We start from the raw sequence: 18,608 nt of genomic DNA, 5'->3' as shown, positions 1-18,608 counted from the left end.
CAATGCCCCCGCTCAAGGCCAAAGCTGTCTTCTCACATCCAGGCAAGGACACGCACTGGGAGTGCCTCCCTTTTGGTGCTCCACGGCAGTAGCTCACAGAACCACAGAATGGTTTGGGTTGGAAGGGGCCTCAAAGATGCTCAGTTCCAACCTCCCTGTTCTGCAGGGACCAAAGCAGATCAACCCTTGGACAAAATACCCGCTGACCAGGGATGCTGGGCCGGGCTCCCCCACCAGCTGCACAAAGGAGAGGCCATGGAGCACACGGGCTGAGGCAGCGCCTCTCCTTCGGGCTCCCAGAATGACCAAAAGGGCCACAGCAAAGGCTATGGTTTAATTTTACACTTAGCAGCTCTGGTGTCCCGAGCTCGGAGTAAAATATTTGGCAGGGAGGAGGTGACATTTCCAGCCGGCGGTTCGGCATCAGTCCGGCAGGCCAGGCCCGCCAGGCGCAGACCGCGGCCGCAGGCGGAGCGAGCAGCGGCACCCGAGCAGCCACGACCCCACGGCCGCCCCGCCATGGGGCCGCCTCCCGCCCCGCCTGCGCACCGCCCTTTCGCGCAGCGTGCTCGTTCCGGGGCCGCCGAACGCTCCCTATCCCTCCGCAGCCCACCCGCAGGTGCCCCGCAACCTGCATAAGAGTGCTCTCCTCGCTGTGGCCTCGGCCGGCGGCGCGCCCGGGATCGAGCATGATGCTGGGGGGCGGCGGGGCTATGCAGGTTCCGGGGCGGGCCGGGGCGGCGTGACGCGCGGGGCCGTCGGTCAGTGCGGGCGGGATGGCGGCGGCTGGCGGGGACAGCTCCGAGCTCGAGCCGGGACAGGAGCTGGCGATGGAGCCGGAGCCGGAGTCGGAGCCCGAGCCAGAGCCCGAGCCCGAGCCGGCGCTGGCGGCGGAGCTGTCGGCGCGGCGCAGCGCGGAGGCGCGGCGGCTGGTGCTGTCGCCGCGGCGGCTGTCGGGCCCGCTGCCCGCGGGGCTGTCGCAGTGGTTCCCGGCGCTGGAGGTGCTGGACGTGAGCGGAACGGGGCTGACGGAGATGGGCACGGAGCTGCTGTCCCTGCCGTGCCTCCACACGTTGCTGGCCAAGAACAACCGGCTTGGCGGGCCCGGCTCGCTGCCCAAGGGGCTGGAGCAGGCGCCGCTCGCCCGCTCCCTCCGCGTCCTCAACCTCAGCGGGAACCGCTTCTCCGAGGTGCCGCCCGCGCTGCTGCAGCTCCGCGGGCTGCGCAGCCTCAGCCTCGGCGGCAACCGGCTCCACGGCATCCCGCCCGACATCCAGGAGCTCCACAGGTGAGGGACGGGCCCCGCGGGAACAGGGACGGCCTCGGCAAGCCCGGCCGGGGTTTCTGCCACGCTCTCCCTGAGAGGGTCGGTTCTCTCCAGCCTCAGGTGTCTCCAAGCACTGCAGCCGCTAACGTGGCTCTTCCTCTGCGTCATGTTGAGTTACCAAAACTCCAGGACGTTCTTTACTTCATCCACCTACATATATATTAAAGTAGCTAAAGGGTGGGCATTGAGGATGGAAGGCAGGCTCTTTTTGGTGGTGCCAAGCAGTAGGACAAGAGGCAGCAGGCAGAAAAGGATGATGCACAGGAAGTTCCTCCTGAACATGAGGGAGAACTTTAATGTGGGGGTGACCAACCACTGGAGCCAGAGTGGTTGTGGAGTCTCCCTCACTGAAGGTGTTCCAGCGGACACAGTTCTGTGCCGTGTGCTCTGGGGTGACCCTGCTTGAGTAGGGAGGCTGGAACAGATGACCTGCTGTGATCTCTTCCAACCCAGCCGATCCCGTGTATTCCTCGGGTGACTTTGGGCCTTCTGTGCTCACAAACTGGGTGCCTCTTGCCACTGCCCAGTCCCTGGGCTGCCCTGGTTCAGGGCCACTCTCCTGGTGATGGTGTGGTTGGTGTGGGTGTTGGCATGAGGAAGGCTGTCCGTGGTTTTCCTCTCCATCACATCTGGGTGACAGCAAGATAAACCCCATGTGTCCTGCAGCTCATGGCTGCACGATGGGTTGCTCAGGAGGACAGAGATGTGTTTGTGGCTCATCAAACAACAAGGGCCTTTCTGCCCATACAGCTGCAGTCCCACTGGGGGCTTGCTGTCATGGGTGGGGTTTTGTGATGTTTCTCTCAACCCATTGGCTCGTGTAGATCTGACAGACCCGAGGCATGGAGCCCTGGGCTGTGCTCTGGCTCTGGGGCTGCGTCCAGCCGCTGCAGGTCATACAGAAACCTGTGGCTGAATCACAGCAATTGGAGCAGTGCTGGGGTGGGAACAGGCCTTAGACAGCACAGGGTGTTGGCTGCCTGCATGGGCCTGGGCTGGCTACTCCTGAAGCCTGGTGTCCTCCTGGCCAAGTGGGATGCTTGTTCTGGCTTAAGTGACACAGGCACCTCAGTGTGTTCTGCCACATTCCCAAGCCCCAGGCTGGCCTCTGTGTGGGTCTCTGCTAAGACTTTGGATCTGACCTTTGTTTGTTCCAGCTCTTTGCCAAGGGACTTGCTAGAAGCAGCCTCTCTTATGCAAATTCCAGCACCCTTGACCCTAAATACCTGGATTCACTCTGATGGCTCAGCAGAGCTGCATCCAGTGGAAGCACAGAATGTTTTGTGTGGAGTGACATCTCCCATGTCGTAGGTGGGATGTACCTCGACTGCTTCAGTGCTGTTGGGGAAAGGTTTTGTCTGCTGCAGTATAATATAATTGTAGCTTTTGTCCAGGTATCACAGCATGTACCTGTTAAGGATTTGAAGTGATTCTGGATTAAGCTCTCTGGGCTGAGAGATGCTATGAGACATTTTGAGTGATGGAGAATGCCCATATCCTTGGCAGAGTTATGATGCATCCTGGGCTGGGGTTGTCATGAGGAAGAGGAAACTCAGCTTTTTTCTGTCTGGGAACAGATGCTTGAGGGATGAAAAAGGAAATGAGGGAAGGGAGGGGAGGCCAATGGAGGAGGGCAGCATGAGGAAGATGATCCACATTGTCTCCATAGCATGTCTGATAGCATCTAGGATGTGGTTGGGATCTGATAGTTGCTCCCACCTCTGAGTCAGAGGCTCCCTGCTGCTGTTTCTATGGTCTCTGTGGGTTGTGGGTTTTTCTCTCTCTTTCCTTTTTTTCCCAATAAAGCAAACCTCAGCCCTGCTGTTTTTCTGGGGCATCCCCAGGAAGGTACTGGGCTGTGTAGCACCGCACAGGGTGCCCCGGCAGGCCGTGACCTGTGCTCCACACTGCACCTCTGTCACTCTGCTTTGTTCCTCTGACCTGCCCTGGAGCAGGGCTCCCTGTTGTCCTCTCCTGCAGCTTTTCTTGGACCAGTCATGCTGGAACCCCCAGCAGGAGAATTTGGAGAGAGCAAATGCAAACAAAGCTGTTGAACTGTCTGTTCATCATTGCAAAGTGACGTGTGGGGTTGACAACTTACACGTAGACACAGCTTCTGTCTGCTGCCCACGTCACCACTGCTACCTCATTGAACTTCTGCTAACATGGCAACACAATATAATTGAACTTTAGCTCAAGATAGCAAATCTGTGCCCCACCAGGACTGTAAGCTTCTTTAGCACTCTGCCATCAGTGACTTCTGTATCTGGGACTGTTTAAGTCATGAAAGGGAGCTGCCCATGGCTTTGCCAGCACCAGGAGAAAACAGCACTTTGTAATGTGTTGTTCCTCCAGAGGGCCTGCTGAATCTATTCATTGGGACCCAGATAACCAGTGACCCTTCCCAAAAACATAGAAAGTGCATTCTGGAGAGAAACTGCTGCCAGACTCTGCTCCTACCTGCTGACAAGAGAGGTGTCCTCAGTGTGAGTGTGCTTGTGGTGGAAGTGGGTGAAATGAGTCTGAGCAAGGACAGAGCAGAGCCAGCTGTTACAGCACAGCAACACAGAGACCTCTGTTAGTTTCTGAGCTCTAGAACTTGGAGGTGGGACGTGGGGTTGTGGCTTCTATTAACTTCACAGCCCCATCTGCAAATGCCAGTCTTGCTGACAAGCCAAGACCTTGACCCTTTTTCCATGTGCAGTATCTCATAAAAAGAAATTTTTCTTTTATCTTAGGGGCTCTGAGATCACAGGAGAATGCAGGCAGCACTCTTACTGATCAAGTTCCTCCTGCTGCTACTAGAGTTCCTGAGATGAGCAGTTCTCCTCTTCCTGCGACCCTGGCAGCTTCCCATTTGCTCCAGTCACTGATTATAGAGCAGACTGGAGTTGCAGAAATCTAGAAATGATTCTTGGATTTCCAGGGAATGTCTGAGCTGTGATGAATTTTTTTTTTAAATACTCTTGGTAACTAAGCTTCATGTCTTTCCTCTGCACCCCATATTTTCCTGTTCTAGTTTTTGAAGGGACAGCATGTCAGTTTTAGTGAAGGCCAGGAATATAGCAGGTAAGGAGTCTGTGTATGTAGTGAAGTTGAAAGTATAGAAAGCTGATGGGTCTGAGCTGCCAAAGGAGAAGGAACACGCTGGTGACTACGAATGCCAACGTCCTGCAACGGGAGGTGTGTGCCACGTGTTGTTGCACACCAGGAAGATAATAAATCCACCATTTCACACAAGCTGTGTTTGGGTCATTGTGCAGAAACTTGCCTGGCACGTTCCTGGTGTCTTGGCAAGCTAATGAACTTGGTGGTAAGAACCACAGCCAGTCCTGCTGCTGTTGTGTCCTGCTCCTTCTGACTTCAGCCATCTGCCCATCCTTGCCCACACAAATGTTTTGTGTGCAGTGCAAGATCCTGCATGGAAAGTGAGTGATGTGTTCCTGATTACTGGTTATCTCCTAGGCTGTTGTGGAAGGACCACCAATATGCTTGGAAGCTTCCTTTGCATGGCTTCATAAGTGTATGATCATGATTGCTCTGGTGATGGCAGTAGGATGATGCTATGATGCTGTGACCAGGATGATGCTGGTCATAGCAAGCTGGCACCAGGGATGAATAACTTCTGCTTCATGTTTTCCATTAGGAAAATTCAGTGCTCTTTCATCATAGTTTCACTGTAAGCATCGAGTGTGACCAGCAATAGCCTCATGTGTTCCTGAGAAATGTAGGTGTTGACCCTGCTGAGGGCTTTTCCTTGATCATGGTGAGGCCATGCCAGGTCCTTCTGTATGCCCAGCATCCCCAGTTCCTGTCAGCTGGTGTGTCAGTACAGTGTAACACCTGAGTATTGGCTCTTGCTGTGAGTTCAGGGTGAGGACTGCACCAGACATGTGAGAGCAGCCTCTTTGCATTGCATTCCTGTTTGTTGCCAGATAAAATACAAGCTTAGCATAGGCAGCCACAAGTGTTATCTTCTCTGTAGTTCTCCCTGCTGACCTTGCTGTGTTCCCAGTGGGAGATGTTATGGTCAGTCACTCTCTCTCAGACTCAGGTCACAGCCCTCAGCAGCTCCTGAGCTGTGATCTGCGGAGAGAGCCCATTGCACATTGGTTCTGCATATCCTCCCTCTGCTGATCCAACTGGGGATGCACTGTGGGGCAAGGTGTATTACAGCTGCTGAGTCACAAATGTGGCCATCTACTTGTGCCCATCCTGGCACAAAATTTGTAGGGCACATCTGGTCAGACATAGCTCTGATCTTCATGGTGCAGCTGTGAGTTTTGGCTTAAAGCGTGCAAGATTTACCCTGATCAGCGTGCAGGCCTGGGGAAATGTCCTGCAAGTGTCCTGTAAAATGAATAATTCTCAAAGGCTTAGCAAAATGCAGCTGGTACTTCAAGTCTCCCATGGGAATTTTGAGTTTAATCATACTCTTCTGGTGTGTACTCTCATGCTCTGTAGAGCACTGGGAGCAGGCAGGGCTTGGAAAACATCACTGCACGTTCCTTTCCCTCTTGCTGGTATTCCTCTAATAAAGCTTGGCTGTGCCAGGGCTGGGATCAAAGCCCTCAGACGCCCAACTGGATCCATGCAAGGTTTGTGTAAAGGCTTAGATGCATTGAAAACCAGAGCGTTTGCTTTCATTCGTGGGTAGCATTAAGCATGTTAGACAAGCATACGCTTAAAGGAGGGCTGTTAGTGTGGGAAAAAGGGCAAGCAGAGCTTTGATAAAGATACAGCATTAGGAAATCTGCTTGCTGTCTCCCTTCTTCTTCCCCTCTTCAAACGTTTTGCAAATAGCGTTCAGACGACCGTTTGATCTTAAATTTGCGTGTCAGCAAAGGCTGTGCAGTTCTCTCAGGAATTAGCAAATCGTAGAACAGGGTTAACAGGAGTGTGTTGTGGGCTGCTTTGAAATTCCTCCCTTGCATGAGCCTCAAAACTGCCCTGGAAATTTCTTGCTAAAAAGTTTATCTTAAAAAGACCCGGAGCTATTTCAGGCACCATTGTTGGTTTGGTTTTTTTTATATTACCTATTTAGATGCATCTGTTTGATGTCAGATGTTAAATTTTATCCGAAGAAGCATCTGTGGGGAAACAGGGTGGATTGAAAATTTGAGTGTCTCCTGTGCCTGAAGATATTATCCCCTTGAAATATGACTATGGGAGTGCTGTGTTAATTGATAGGGTATAAAAAATACCTCTAGTGCTCAGAGTGGCTCTTCTTATTTACTGAATGTTTGGGGGCTTTTGGATTTGATTTGTGCTGTATGATGACCTGAAAACATCAAGGACATACTCAAGTGAGAAGGTACAGTCTCTTTGCATGTTAAACTTTCCTGCCACCCCCTGAATTGAGCATAGTTGTTTAAGCATTTCTCCACTCATTTCCTAGTAGGTAAAAGTAATTTCATTGCCACCCTACAGCCCAGTGGTGTGAAATATGCTGCTAGAGAGGAGCACCACGTGATGGGCTCAGCGTGCTGGCTGTTCTTGGCAGCAATTAGGGTGGGTTGTGCTGAGCAGGGGGCTGCTGGGTGTGAGGCTGAAAGGGACTGTGACCTTTTATTAGTGTATTTGTCAACATTGCTAAAAGGCAGGAGAGAAAGTGTCAACCCTCATTAGGAACTCTGTCACATCGTTGTTGGGGTTTTTTTCAGATTCTGTTGAGATTGGTTTTGTTAGTATTTGTCCCCTCTTGAAACTCATTCAGCCAAGCCTGTGTGGCAGGTTGGAAGTAAATCACTCATTCTAGCTTCAAAAATTGGAGCTGAGCTTATGTCTGTTTGATAATAGTCGATCTCTGGCTTTCTGAAGATTCTGTAATTTTGAAAGTACAGAAAAAAATCCAGTTCCACCTCTGTGTACACAGCAGTTCACAAGACCTTAGCTGATCGATCAAAATGACTGTACAGATTAATGATTGTCAGGAGGACTAGGTCTGAGTGTGAAAGGTTAGTTAGAAGTATTCACCTAGCTCAGTGCCATCCCTGCTGTGGTCTCCTTGCAAAAACCTGCACTAAATGTTGTGGATTGCCTTAGTGCAGGCTCTTGTGTGAAGAGGGCAGAGCTGAGCAGTGCTTTGGCTTGTCTAACCGAGCAGCAAAGTCCCTGCCCTGAGCAGGACAGCTCGAGAGCCAGCATCACCTTTGCCTACAGATACAGGCTCAGTGTGAGTGCCACACGAATCTCAGGCCAGGAGCAGATGGGCTGGAACAAACTGCATCCTGGTGCTGTGGTCAGTGCTCTCCATAAAAGGGTCATGCCTCTTGAAAATCCTTTCCTGTGTCATGGTTAGCTCTGCTCAGACAATTCTTGACACTTAAGTTTGATGCAGAAATGGCTGTTGTTGATTCCTTCACTTTCATCAGCCTAGATCCTTCTTCCTAGCAAATGGTACTTGGAGGGATGGGAGTTAAGATTTTGTTTTCCCACTGAGCAGTATTTCTGTGGAAGCTATAAGATTATCTTTCCTGTGTTTTAAATAAGTTTCTTTGTAGTTTCAAAACTTCCTCACTGTGTTTTTTTTTTTAATAAATTATTCATCTAATTAATACCATACCTTGATGTGGAAATTATGAATTTGCTGTACTACACTGGGCCCCATGAGTTTTCAGTCTACTGACCCCAAAAAGGTGATTCAGAAGATGAGTAAAAAGAAAATATTTTTTAAGAAGCATTTTGTTGCCAGTGACGGAATTACCTTATTTAGTGGGTTTTTTTAGAGACAGTTTGTATTCTGGTGTTAGGTCTTTATATCCTTCCTGGTATCACTGAGTGTTCTCATTACAGACTTTACAAAGAACAGATTTGAAGCTGTAAGAAGTTTGTAGGCAGTGTTTTTGCACACTTAGTTTGTACAGTGTGGCTGCTCTTGAAACATATGCATTTTATACCTTGAAATGAATTCCCAAAACATTTTTACTGGGTAACTTGTGCCCTCTTCTCCTTCCCTGGTAGGAGGCGCCTACCTTTTTTTATGCCATGTCACTTTACTGGCATTAGTGTCCTCAAACACAAAGGATGAGGAGTTAATTATTCACTTTTCCTAGGAAGTGCAAACTCATACACATCTAAGCTTTGTTTAAATATTGAACTCCACATTGCTAGAATTCCCTTGCCCAACAGCTTTTGGTGTGAGCTCCAGCACTGTTATGGAGTTAGGAATTGTATGGAATTGTATACTCAGCAGTTAAGTCCCTAATGAGAGCCAAGCAGCCTAAATCCACTTCAGGAAATAACTGAGGTTTGAAGGAGGAATTTTGGTTAAAACTCAGGGCTTTGTTAGGGGATCAAAAGTTAATTAAAAATAATCTCTCCTTGACATGGTCTCTGCACAGCAGCCTTCCTCCTACCCCCTCAACATAGAAGTTGTTGGAGTAGAAGAGAGGTTAAGGTTACTTTGAAGCAATGGCAGTTGGTGGTGGTTTTTCACTGTGCACTTCCTTGCACCTTCAGAGTAGCCTCCAAATGTGCTGTCCCACTCGGTCTGTAGTTACTGCCTTCCATGCAATCAAATTCAGTTTAAGGCTTAATTTTCTGCCCACTTTGTCCAATTTCTATTATATAGCTTGCCTTTGACATACTTGAAAAATATAAAGGAATATCCAGGGAAAGCTGAGCCCTGCGAGCATCTCTTGGTGTGTTGCAAAGGTCTGTCATTCTGTCCTTCCTGCTGGGCAAGTGCATTTGTGCTGCAGTAGTGGCCTCTGTAGCCCAAGCAGATGCTGTCATTGGATATCTGGGGTTCAAGTTTCGTGCAAGAACTGAGTGAAATAGACTCACCCTGCTGTTCTGCTCCATCCCAGGGGAAGTCTCCAGGGAGCTCCTCTGCGCTCCACATATGCTGTGGCACAGAGTTGCAGGGCTCAGACGTTCCTGGGTGGCCCCCAGGTCCTTTGGGTGCTCTGTTCCTGTGTCTCTGTGCCACTTGTATCCATAGCACTTCTCAGTTGCTGGGGTGAGATGAAGGTGGCTCCCACTCCAAGGAAGTTATAACCTATACTTAAAGAAAGGCTGATGGAGCCTGGATGAGTTCACTTTCCCTGGCCTGTGGGCAATGCTTGCTGGATCAGAGAAGGCCAAGGTGCTTTGTAGTTAGGCAGCCTGCGTGTGTACTGGAGATACTGAACCAGGACTGTGGGATCCACCTTTTCAAACATGAGAAAAAATCTTAGCTGGACTGTGGTTAGCAAGGTGTACCCAAACTGACCCTGCCTTTGCTCCTCTTCCAGACAACATCTGAGAACATGTAAAGAAAGCTGCTTGAGTCTGTGGTATGGGGACTTGAAGCTATTATATGAGAGAGGAATGCTTGCCTGTTTTTCTTCCTAGAAGGGCAGAGATGCACAGCACATACTGGCTACTCCTGGCAAAAGGGATTTAGTGCCTCTCTCTGTTCCTGTGTCCCATCCACTGAATTTTCACAGGACATCCGGTGATTCTTTTATTTGGGCCCAAACTGCAGTGAAGCCCAGCTAAGGTTTCTGGTTTGGTCTTCATGACTTCAGAGTAGTGAAATCAATCTCTCTGAGAAATTGCATGTGTGTACTTGCATGACTTAGGTGCACTCCTGTGCTGTTGTGTGCTGTTGCAGCTGTGGTGTTGGTGTGTGAGTTGTATCTAAGGGGGACTGGCTGCCTCTGAGTAATGGTTCCAGTTAGTCACCAAGGAGTCAGATGATTCCACACAGAGCAGCTAGTGCTGGTGCAGGGCCAGGATTTCCAGAGAGAGACATTGCACTCATACTTCACTCCTGCTGGAACTGAGAGCTCCCACTGGCTGCCACAGGATCTGTGGAGGTGCTGCAGGCCCTGTGTTTGCAGGCTGCACATCCTTGGAAATAAGAGCAGGAGCTTTGCAGAAGGGGTTGGTGTAGGAATCCACAGTTGTCTGGTGCCTACCTGCAGCTGTAATGGTGACTGCAGGAGTTTGGAGGTGAAAATCTCAACATTATTGTGAAACAGCAGCTCTGTTGTAATTTTGATGTGCAACTCAGCTTTTTTTCCTGCTCTCCGCAAATTATCTCATAGGTAGTCATCTGTCAGTTTCCTTTAAAAAATGCAGTAGCTGTGAAAACCCAGGTGTTAAAGGAAACTTTAAATTAATGAAATAATGCACTCTTTTCTCTTCTGTTTTTCAGTTTAGAGTTTCTGTACCTTGGAGGGAATTTCATTACAGCAATTCCACCTGAATTAGCAAAACTGCCTTCTCTGAGGTATCTAGTTCTGTGTGACAACAAGATCCAGAGCATTCCACCTCAGCTGGCACAGTGAGTATTTACTGTCATCAGCCACCATCTGTAATTAACTCTTTGAACTACTTCTTCTGTATGTGTAGATAAAGTACCTGGGAGGACCTATTTGTCCTTCAGTGTGTAAATGTGACTGGATTTGAAAAAGAACATCCTTGGCATGGTGCACTGCAGGCAGACCATGAATATATGATCTGGAAAACTCAATGAAAGGGTTATGTTAAACCATCACCGAGATTGCACCTTACAGTGAATTAATAGATTTGTATAGAGGACCCTGAAAAGTACCTGGGCAACTTGGAAAAGATAAATTACTACCTTAACAAGTGAGAATGGTACTGTTGTATTAGTAATGAATGCCGGGTGGGTTTTGCCTTTCACCCAAAACCTTTTTGTGTGTATTTTTGTCTTGTCTTTGTATTTTTTGTCTCTGTGTTCCCTTGACATTCCTTACCTTAGGATGTCAGTGTGTTTGTGTAATCCTATAGCACAGTTCTAGTGGCTAGGTTACTGCTTTATCTGTTCATAAGGGAGGAAGAGGACACTGCAGTTCTGTATGTGTAGCCTGGGATGGGAGATGAAGATGGGAGGTGTAGCTGTAACTCTAAAAACAATTGAATGGCAGCATGGAGTTCTCCAAGTTGGAATTTGGTGGTGTAGTGGGATTATCATTAAAGTACAACATCTTGTAACTTTTACAAGTTTGGGAGCAGCCCTGTATCCTGTGCTCGAGCATTGCTTTGTGCTTCCTGAGGGGGGAAAACTTCATCCAAAAGCAAAATAATTGCTTGTCCCCTGTGCTGCTGCTGGCCTGGCCTGACCTTGTTCGGATCTGGTGGTATCAGCGTGAGGTGGTGCAGCCACAAGCAATGAAAACATGGGGCTTTCCGGGGCTGGCTCCCTCCCAGCAGTCATCTTTAATGCATGAGACAGAGCAGGTGACTTATTCAGAGCACTGCATGGACTGTTCTTGATGCATGTGCTGGGTACAAGGAAACGTTATGTCCCCTGAAAGCACTCTGTTTGTGCACTTTTGTTCTACCTTTTTTGGGGTGTGTGGGGAATACTGAGAGGGATAGCAGCATGTTTAAGACCGTGTTTCTTTAGCAGATATTCTGGTGCTGAGCTGAGTTTTCTAGTGCATTGTGTGTACTGGAGTAAGAACAGTTCTTTTAGCATGAATTTATGTTTTAAAGGGGGAGAAAACAAAGAAGAAGAAATTGGTGGGAGCTGGGAGAGTAATTAGGTCTGCTTAATGCAGCTGTGGGGCAATTCTGCTTGCACATCTTGACAGGGTATCCATCTCCATCCTTAGGCTGCATTCCCTGCGTTCCCTTAGCCTGCACAATAACCTGCTGACTTACCTTCCCCGAGAGATCCTTAACCTGGTTCACCTGGACGAGCTGAGCTTGCGTGGGAACCCGCTGGTGGTGCGCTTTGTGCGCGACCTGACCTACAACCCGCCGAGCCTGCAGGAGCTGGCTGGGCGCACCATTAAAACCCGCAACGTCCCCTACGCTCCCAGCGACCTCCCAGAGAGCCTTGTCCGCTACCTGAGCTTGGCCAGCAACTGCCCCAATCCTAAATGTGGGGGTAAGTTCACTTTGCAGCTCTGCTTCCTGCTCTTGCCTTATGGTTTCCTTTCCCTCTGACTTGCTGTGACTGTATAAGCTCACTCAGGTTCAAAGTATTACTCACTGCAGCCACATTCTGGCTGTATTTCCCTGGCTCCAGGTCTCCTGGAAACTTGTCTTTAAGGAGCTTTGTTCATTTAAGAACAGTATTCAGAGTTGCAGTGCTGGTTTACTGTATTTGCATGGGAATGTAAGACAGCACTTCTGTCAGAGTCTTTGTAGCTCATCCCAGCACTCCACTGTGGTTTTATGATTGGAAGTTTCCGATCCACTTGCCCTGAAATAGCTCAGAGCAAGTGATGGACAGCAGAACTTTTGCACACACTCTTACTGAATGGTGAGCATCATTCTGGGTGGAAAGAAGGAGAGTGCTCTAGTGCTTAGCACTTACTTGTTTAGCTCTATCTTGGGACCACTAGCCTGCAGTTCTTGGAAGGAGAGGACTTCATAAAACAGCCTGGAATGCTTGGGCTTAATTTGGCTCAATCTTAATCTTTAACCAGAGAAAATGATCTGCACATTTAGCATGTAGAAGATTAAGGGGAAAAAAAATCATTAATTAGTATCTTACCCTGCAGTCATGATGCAAGCTGTTATCTTCTTACAGGACAGTATCAAAGCATGCTCTATAAGCAAAGATGGAAGGGCTGGGACTTATATTAGGAGAGAAAGAAAAGTTTGGTTTTTTAAGAGTTTTGCCCAGCTTGGAAAACAGTGCTTTTGTGCTTTTTCACTATGCTATATGAACTTGCACAGTACTGCAGCATTGTTCTAGTGCTGCAGGAGAAAAGTTTTCTCCTGACCAGCTAGGACTTTAAACACTGCTGGAAACTTCTGAAAATGTCAGCGTCTAAAATCACTTGCTGTGACAGGAAGAGAACGTAATTGTGTGTTACAGCAAGACTGTTGCCATGGAAAGTAGCATCCAAGCTCAGCATGGTGGCTTCACTCAAGCAGAAGAAAAGTAGAGCTGTGAAGGTCCATTTGTGAATGCATTTTTACTAGCTGGTAGAAGAGGTTTTACAAGTTTGAAAGTAGAGTGCATTAATTCACTTGACGTTTAAGAAGTGCGCAAGTTCCCAGCCTGAGTTTTCTCCCTAATGGTTAGAAGAAATTGCTGCATTATTTGGACGTAACTACCCTGTGTCTTTATGTGAAGAGTGTGCTGTTCTGAGTCTCCTACCAAATACAGTTTTACAGGAATTTTTTATTAAGAAAAGAAATTTCACATTTTCAGAGATATCCTGGTCTCTTCTCTTCCAGCAGTATCCCTTGTACCTCCTACATATAATGCAGTGCAGTGCCAGTGAAATCCAAACTGAAGGCATATGCTCCAGGCAGAAGAGCCCTGTGCAGTTTGAGCACAGGGTCTCATGTCTTTCTGTTCCCTCTCCCGCACAGGTGTGTACTTCGACAGCTGCGTCAGACAGATCAAGTTCGTTGACTTCTGTGGGAAGTATCGGCTCCCGCTGATGCACTACCTGTGCTCCCCAGAGTGCTCCTCTCCCTACAGCTCTGCCTCCCAGAGCTCCACCTCCCAGAGCGAGTCTGACTCTGAGGATGAGGCCAGCGTCGCCGCACACAGGATGCAGAAAGTCCTGCTGGGATAACGGGCAGCCGCGGGGGAAGACGGGAAGGAAAATGGATTTGAACGGCAATAATGGAATGGTGAAGCATGAGCCACCGGCCTGAAGGGCTCATGGGAAATTGTCCTCAAGTCCATGCAGGGACAGAACATCTTAGCAAGCCTGGACTTGCTTGGTGCAGTGCTGCTTAGGAGATCTAACTCAGTAGCATGCTGCCTGTAGGTTGCCTGGGGTTGTTAGAAATGTCTCCTGGCTGGGAGGCCCCCCTTCCTCACATGGGCTGGGAGAGGGATTTGTTCTCACTGGCGGATTCAGAAGGATTTTAATATATGAAACTTGACTGGACTTCAGTCATCCTGCAGAGCAAAGGAGACTGTCCAGATCCTTTAACACTGTGGTAAATCAGAAACAGGCTAATGATGCCATGTGAGTATGTATGGATCCCAGTGTTTTATATAGCAGTTTGATTCCTTTCTGTCTCCTTTGATCTCAGTTACAGATTTTACACTCATCCACTGAAAATGAAAGTTGAATTTTTTTTATTCAGGACTAGATTTTTCCAAACTCTGGTTACTCTTTCTTTGCCTAGAGGTGTAGGGTTTCTGTACTGTTACAGATGTTATAGCCATCATGGAACTGAGCCACCTTTTTTCTCCCTTTTGATACTGAGCTGCTCTTAAGTGTCTCCTTTTAACAATATTTGTTATTTTTCCTCCTTCTCCCTCTTCCCATTACACCTGAAGTGTTGCTGTCTTTATGGTGCCTTCAGAAAACAGACAACTTGTTCTGTTATAATTGGTATTACTCCAGACTTGAGGCCTGTGCAAGGGACCAGATGTGATGCTCTGTATCATACTTTTGAGTCTCAGCTTACTGGAACAAATCTGCTTTTATAGCTGTGAACTGTAGGGAAGGTCTCAATTGACACTTTTTGTTTATAAACAGCCACATTTCCCCACAGTTTGCTCTGCTGTGCTTGGTAGAGTTACTTTCCATCTTTAAGGTCATGGGCCTAAGGTACATAGCAGCTCAGTGAATTGAAACACCCAGGGGAGGGCTGTGGAGGATGTCTTTTTTTCCTGATTCCTAACAGGAGAGGAAAAATTGGTAGAGAGGCTAAGGCATGTTATCTGAGCTTCTTGCACAAGGTGCTTTTGAAATGTCTTCCTTATTTGTTTGCATTTGCTCTCGTGGCAATAGCTTTGGTAGTCCCTTGATGGTTCAAATAATACACTCAGTTATCTTAAACTATGTTTAAGGGAAAGCTGCAGAAAGTAGCTTAGAATTTTTAAGCATCAAGAAATATCTTATAAAATTAATATTACAAATTGACAGCTATCTGTAAATCTACTTTATGAGGCTGTTGTGTGATTCACTCAGTAAAAGCTGCCCCTTCATTAATATTTCATGGTAGACAGTCCTTTTGATGCAGTTTCTTATAGAGCAAATCCAACTGTGCCTTTGAATGCATGAAGAGAGCAAAACCATCATGTTAAGAAGCTGAAATGAACAAGAAAAACTTTCTAAACCCACTTTGGCCCTAAAGGATAATTTAAAAACCTGTGCTTCTCTCCTGCATTCAGAAAACACATATATCTTTTGAACATCTTATGGCAGCTCTGTGTTAATGGTCCTGTTTAATTATGTTTGACACTTTATGTATTAAAGCACTTTGATAATTCTGCTCTTTATAACTAGCTTTAGTGATTTTTTTTAATTAGACTACAATTTTTGCTTTCATGTAACCTGAAGAACATGGTCTGTGAAACTTTGTATATTCCATTCCATCTTGGTGTGCAAGTTAAATTTCTTGCCTTGCATTTCCTTGACAGAACTCTTTATTTCCCCAGTTTCCCTTGGAAAGAACTGGAATTTGAAATTATCTGATAGTAAAATAGTACCCTGTCCATTGTTAATCATTGCAACTTAGTTCCCCCACACACATGTGATTCCCTGTGTGCATTGATCCACAAGGAATTAATTCCATGTTCTCTGTGCCTTTCCAAGTATTTTTTAAAGTATATTTTTGAGACACAATGAGGTGTATGTGCCAAGCAACTGGATGTCACTTTAGCAGATTCTATGAGGTTTGCTTGGGAAGAAGAACCTACAGATTTTGAGACAAAACCAATTGCATGCTGTTAGTGAAATTACAACCAGTGAGTGGCCTGTTTTATTCCTCTCCTCTTTTAGATACTTCTTGCTGTTCCAAGTGAACACGGGCACAGCAATGCTGATGACAGTAAGATGATTCCAGGGCCACAATTTTAACTTGCCTGCTGGTATAACCATAGCAATCAACTGAGTGATCTAGAGCTTGACATTCCTGCCAGCAAAAGTGAGCCACACAATTTGAGATCTCAAGATCTTTTGAGCTCAGGGCCATGAGGTACCACCTTCATTTCTTGTCTTTAGCAGCAGCTGCCTTGAAGTCATGCATTTTTTCACTTCACAGAACTAGATTTCATCTGAGTTCCTGCTTGCACAGTAGCACCTCTGTGTGTGATGAGTTCAGACCAGTGGTGGCTGGTTCTAACTTAGCTCAATCCTTAACTGCAGTGTCTTTCCTAACTGAACAGCCATCCCACTTCTGCCCAAATATCATGTGGTCTATTAGGGTAGTCAGTTTTTTTACAGATTCTTCACTCTAGCCAGGTCAAAACTTGACAGCTTTTGCAGTTGATATCTATGCATTTTTAGACTTGATGTGTCTTAAAAAATTTTATATATATATTCCTGAATATAGCTACCAAGTTTTCTTTTTTGCTGCTGGGCTTTAAAGTGCAATTCAAGTCAGAATTTAAAACAATCAAGAACTTGTATGAAAAACAAATTGTTGGTTGGTTGGGTTTGAGGTTTTTTCCCTCTGAGGTACTTTTGAGAGGACTAGGGATGCAGATATATACTGTAGTGCCTAACACATTGAGCCCCTGTGAGTTGTTTTTCAGCAATTGTTCACTCCCAAAGACTTGAAAATGTACTGGGCAATAAAATAGGTGAGACACAACTTGAAAATATGCAGCATGACAGGCACCAGTTTCTACCATCCCCTTCTCAGGGGCCCTGAGAAGTAGGCAGTGTTTTTACCACTGTTTGTTTTCTGTCAGTTTTTAGCAGATTTCAGCTCCTGAAGATGCATCTTCAAGTGAAGTCTTCAGTCAGTGTTTTGGTATCAGTCCCCTTGTTGCTGCAGCAGCCCAGCATGACCAGCTTTGAAGCTGTTCTTAAGCTGGGACACAAGTGTGTAAAGCAAAGTTGCTCATTCCTTCTTCCATGTGGGGCCTGGGGCCCTGCCTGCATTCATCTGCTGCCCCACCAGGCCTGTGCCAGGGAGAGCTGCTGGTGTGGCTCTGAATGCAGGAACTTGATGGGAACAGTGGGGTCATGTTAAAAAGAGGCAAAATATCAATTCAATGGGAAGCAACTCAGACAGTTGCCAATTCTTTTATGTTTTTCTTTAATAAGAGGTGAGACCTGAGGAAGTCAGTAATGAATATTTAAACATACTCTGAAGTGGCCAGATGCACTGTTTCATGGGCTTCTGTCCTGGTCATTTTAAGTCTTTGAAATGTTGTGTTGAATTATAATGGGAGTGGGGGGGAGGGAAGGGAGAACCAACTCCCTTTTTGTGCCTTACTCTTGTTGGCAATAATGAATGGAAGGAATTTAATCCAATGAAAGTAATGAAAAACTTAATCCTTGCAATGCATCTTTGTTGCCCAGTTCAAAGAACTATTTTAATGCATCTTATTCACACTATGCCCTCCCTCCCCAACTGAAGACACTTCAAATAGACTGCTCCAGAGTGCACACTAATACAGCAGTAACTCTGTCTTGGAAACCTTTCTATTGATTATTTCACTTGCTTGCCTGACTAGAGAATTGATCATGTACTGACCAGAACACTAAGGGTAGAAAGGGTTCTCATCCAGCCCTCTTGTTGAATTTTTATCTAAGCATTTGTTTTAGGACATCTTAAAGTGCCTTACGATTTTAAAACTGTATTTTGCCTGAAACATACGAATGTAGACTCTCTAACAGTATTTCATTATAAGCTGTAAAACAAATTGCAAACACTAAACCTACAAAAATGTTATTTCTGCTGTTGTCTGTCCATTATTTCCCAACATCTCAGTTCTGGTGTTTCTGCAAGCAGAACTCTTGTAGGATTGGGAGCATTAAAGTGTATGTGGTTGGGGAGTGGGTGGGATTTGACCTGTGCTGTGTAAAACCAAGAGTAGGTGAGACTTCCAAAAGGACTGCTGAAACTCCTGGCTCTTGAGGCCCACTTGTGACAGAGCAGTGTGTGTTACAGAACCAGACCCTGTTTTACTTCTGCCAGGGTGTTGCAGAGGTTTGCTCCACAGTTCAAAGGCAGAAGTAACTCACAGAAAGGATAAATACCCAAACAAGAACATGTGACATCATGGTGAAGTTTTCCAACGATATGAAACAGTTCTAAACTTTTGAATTGTTACCCTCTTAATATGCTAACCTTGAAACCTGTAAATGATTTTTTGAATGCCAATTTTCTGATCGTGTTAACTGGCTAATGTGTTCCCATTTCTTGAGTAATCCCATGTTTCCTCCTACATCCTGAAGAGTTTTGTGATCTATTGCCAAAATGTTTTGGATCCTTCCATGCAATTACCAGTTGTCAGAGTAGAAATGTGGTGTATTGGAAAATGGGACAGTGGGAAACAAGAATGACTTGATATTAACTTCAGCAGGAACTATTTCAGAGATGGTTCAACTTCATATGTAAGGAAAATCCTCTCAAATGATGCAGCAGCGCCATTTTGAGT

At 46.7% G+C, this 18,608-nt stretch overlaps 1 protein-coding gene across 1 annotated transcript; it reads left to right on the top strand.

The window, feature by feature from the left end:
* The first annotated feature begins 776 nt into the window (after positions 1 to 776).
* Positions 777 to 17,899, top strand: LRRC58 (leucine rich repeat containing 58). Its single transcript, XM_059493596.1, has 4 exons — positions 777 to 1,288; positions 10,473 to 10,601; positions 11,899 to 12,176; positions 13,619 to 17,899. The coding sequence occupies exons 1-4, from the start codon at positions 777 to 779 to the stop codon at positions 13,825 to 13,827; spliced, it is 1,128 nt and encodes a 375-aa protein (XP_059349579.1). The 3' UTR covers positions 13,828 to 17,899.
* The last annotated feature ends 709 nt before the right edge of the window (positions 17,900 to 18,608 follow it).

This window comes from Ammospiza nelsoni, chromosome 2 (genome assembly GCF_027579445.1).
Source record: "Ammospiza nelsoni isolate bAmmNel1 chromosome 2, bAmmNel1.pri, whole genome shotgun sequence".
Classification (NCBI taxonomy): Eukaryota; Metazoa; Chordata; class Aves; order Passeriformes; family Passerellidae; genus Ammospiza; species Ammospiza nelsoni.
Note: the sequence above shows the minus strand (reverse complement) of the source record. Positions and strands in the feature narration are given on the sequence as shown.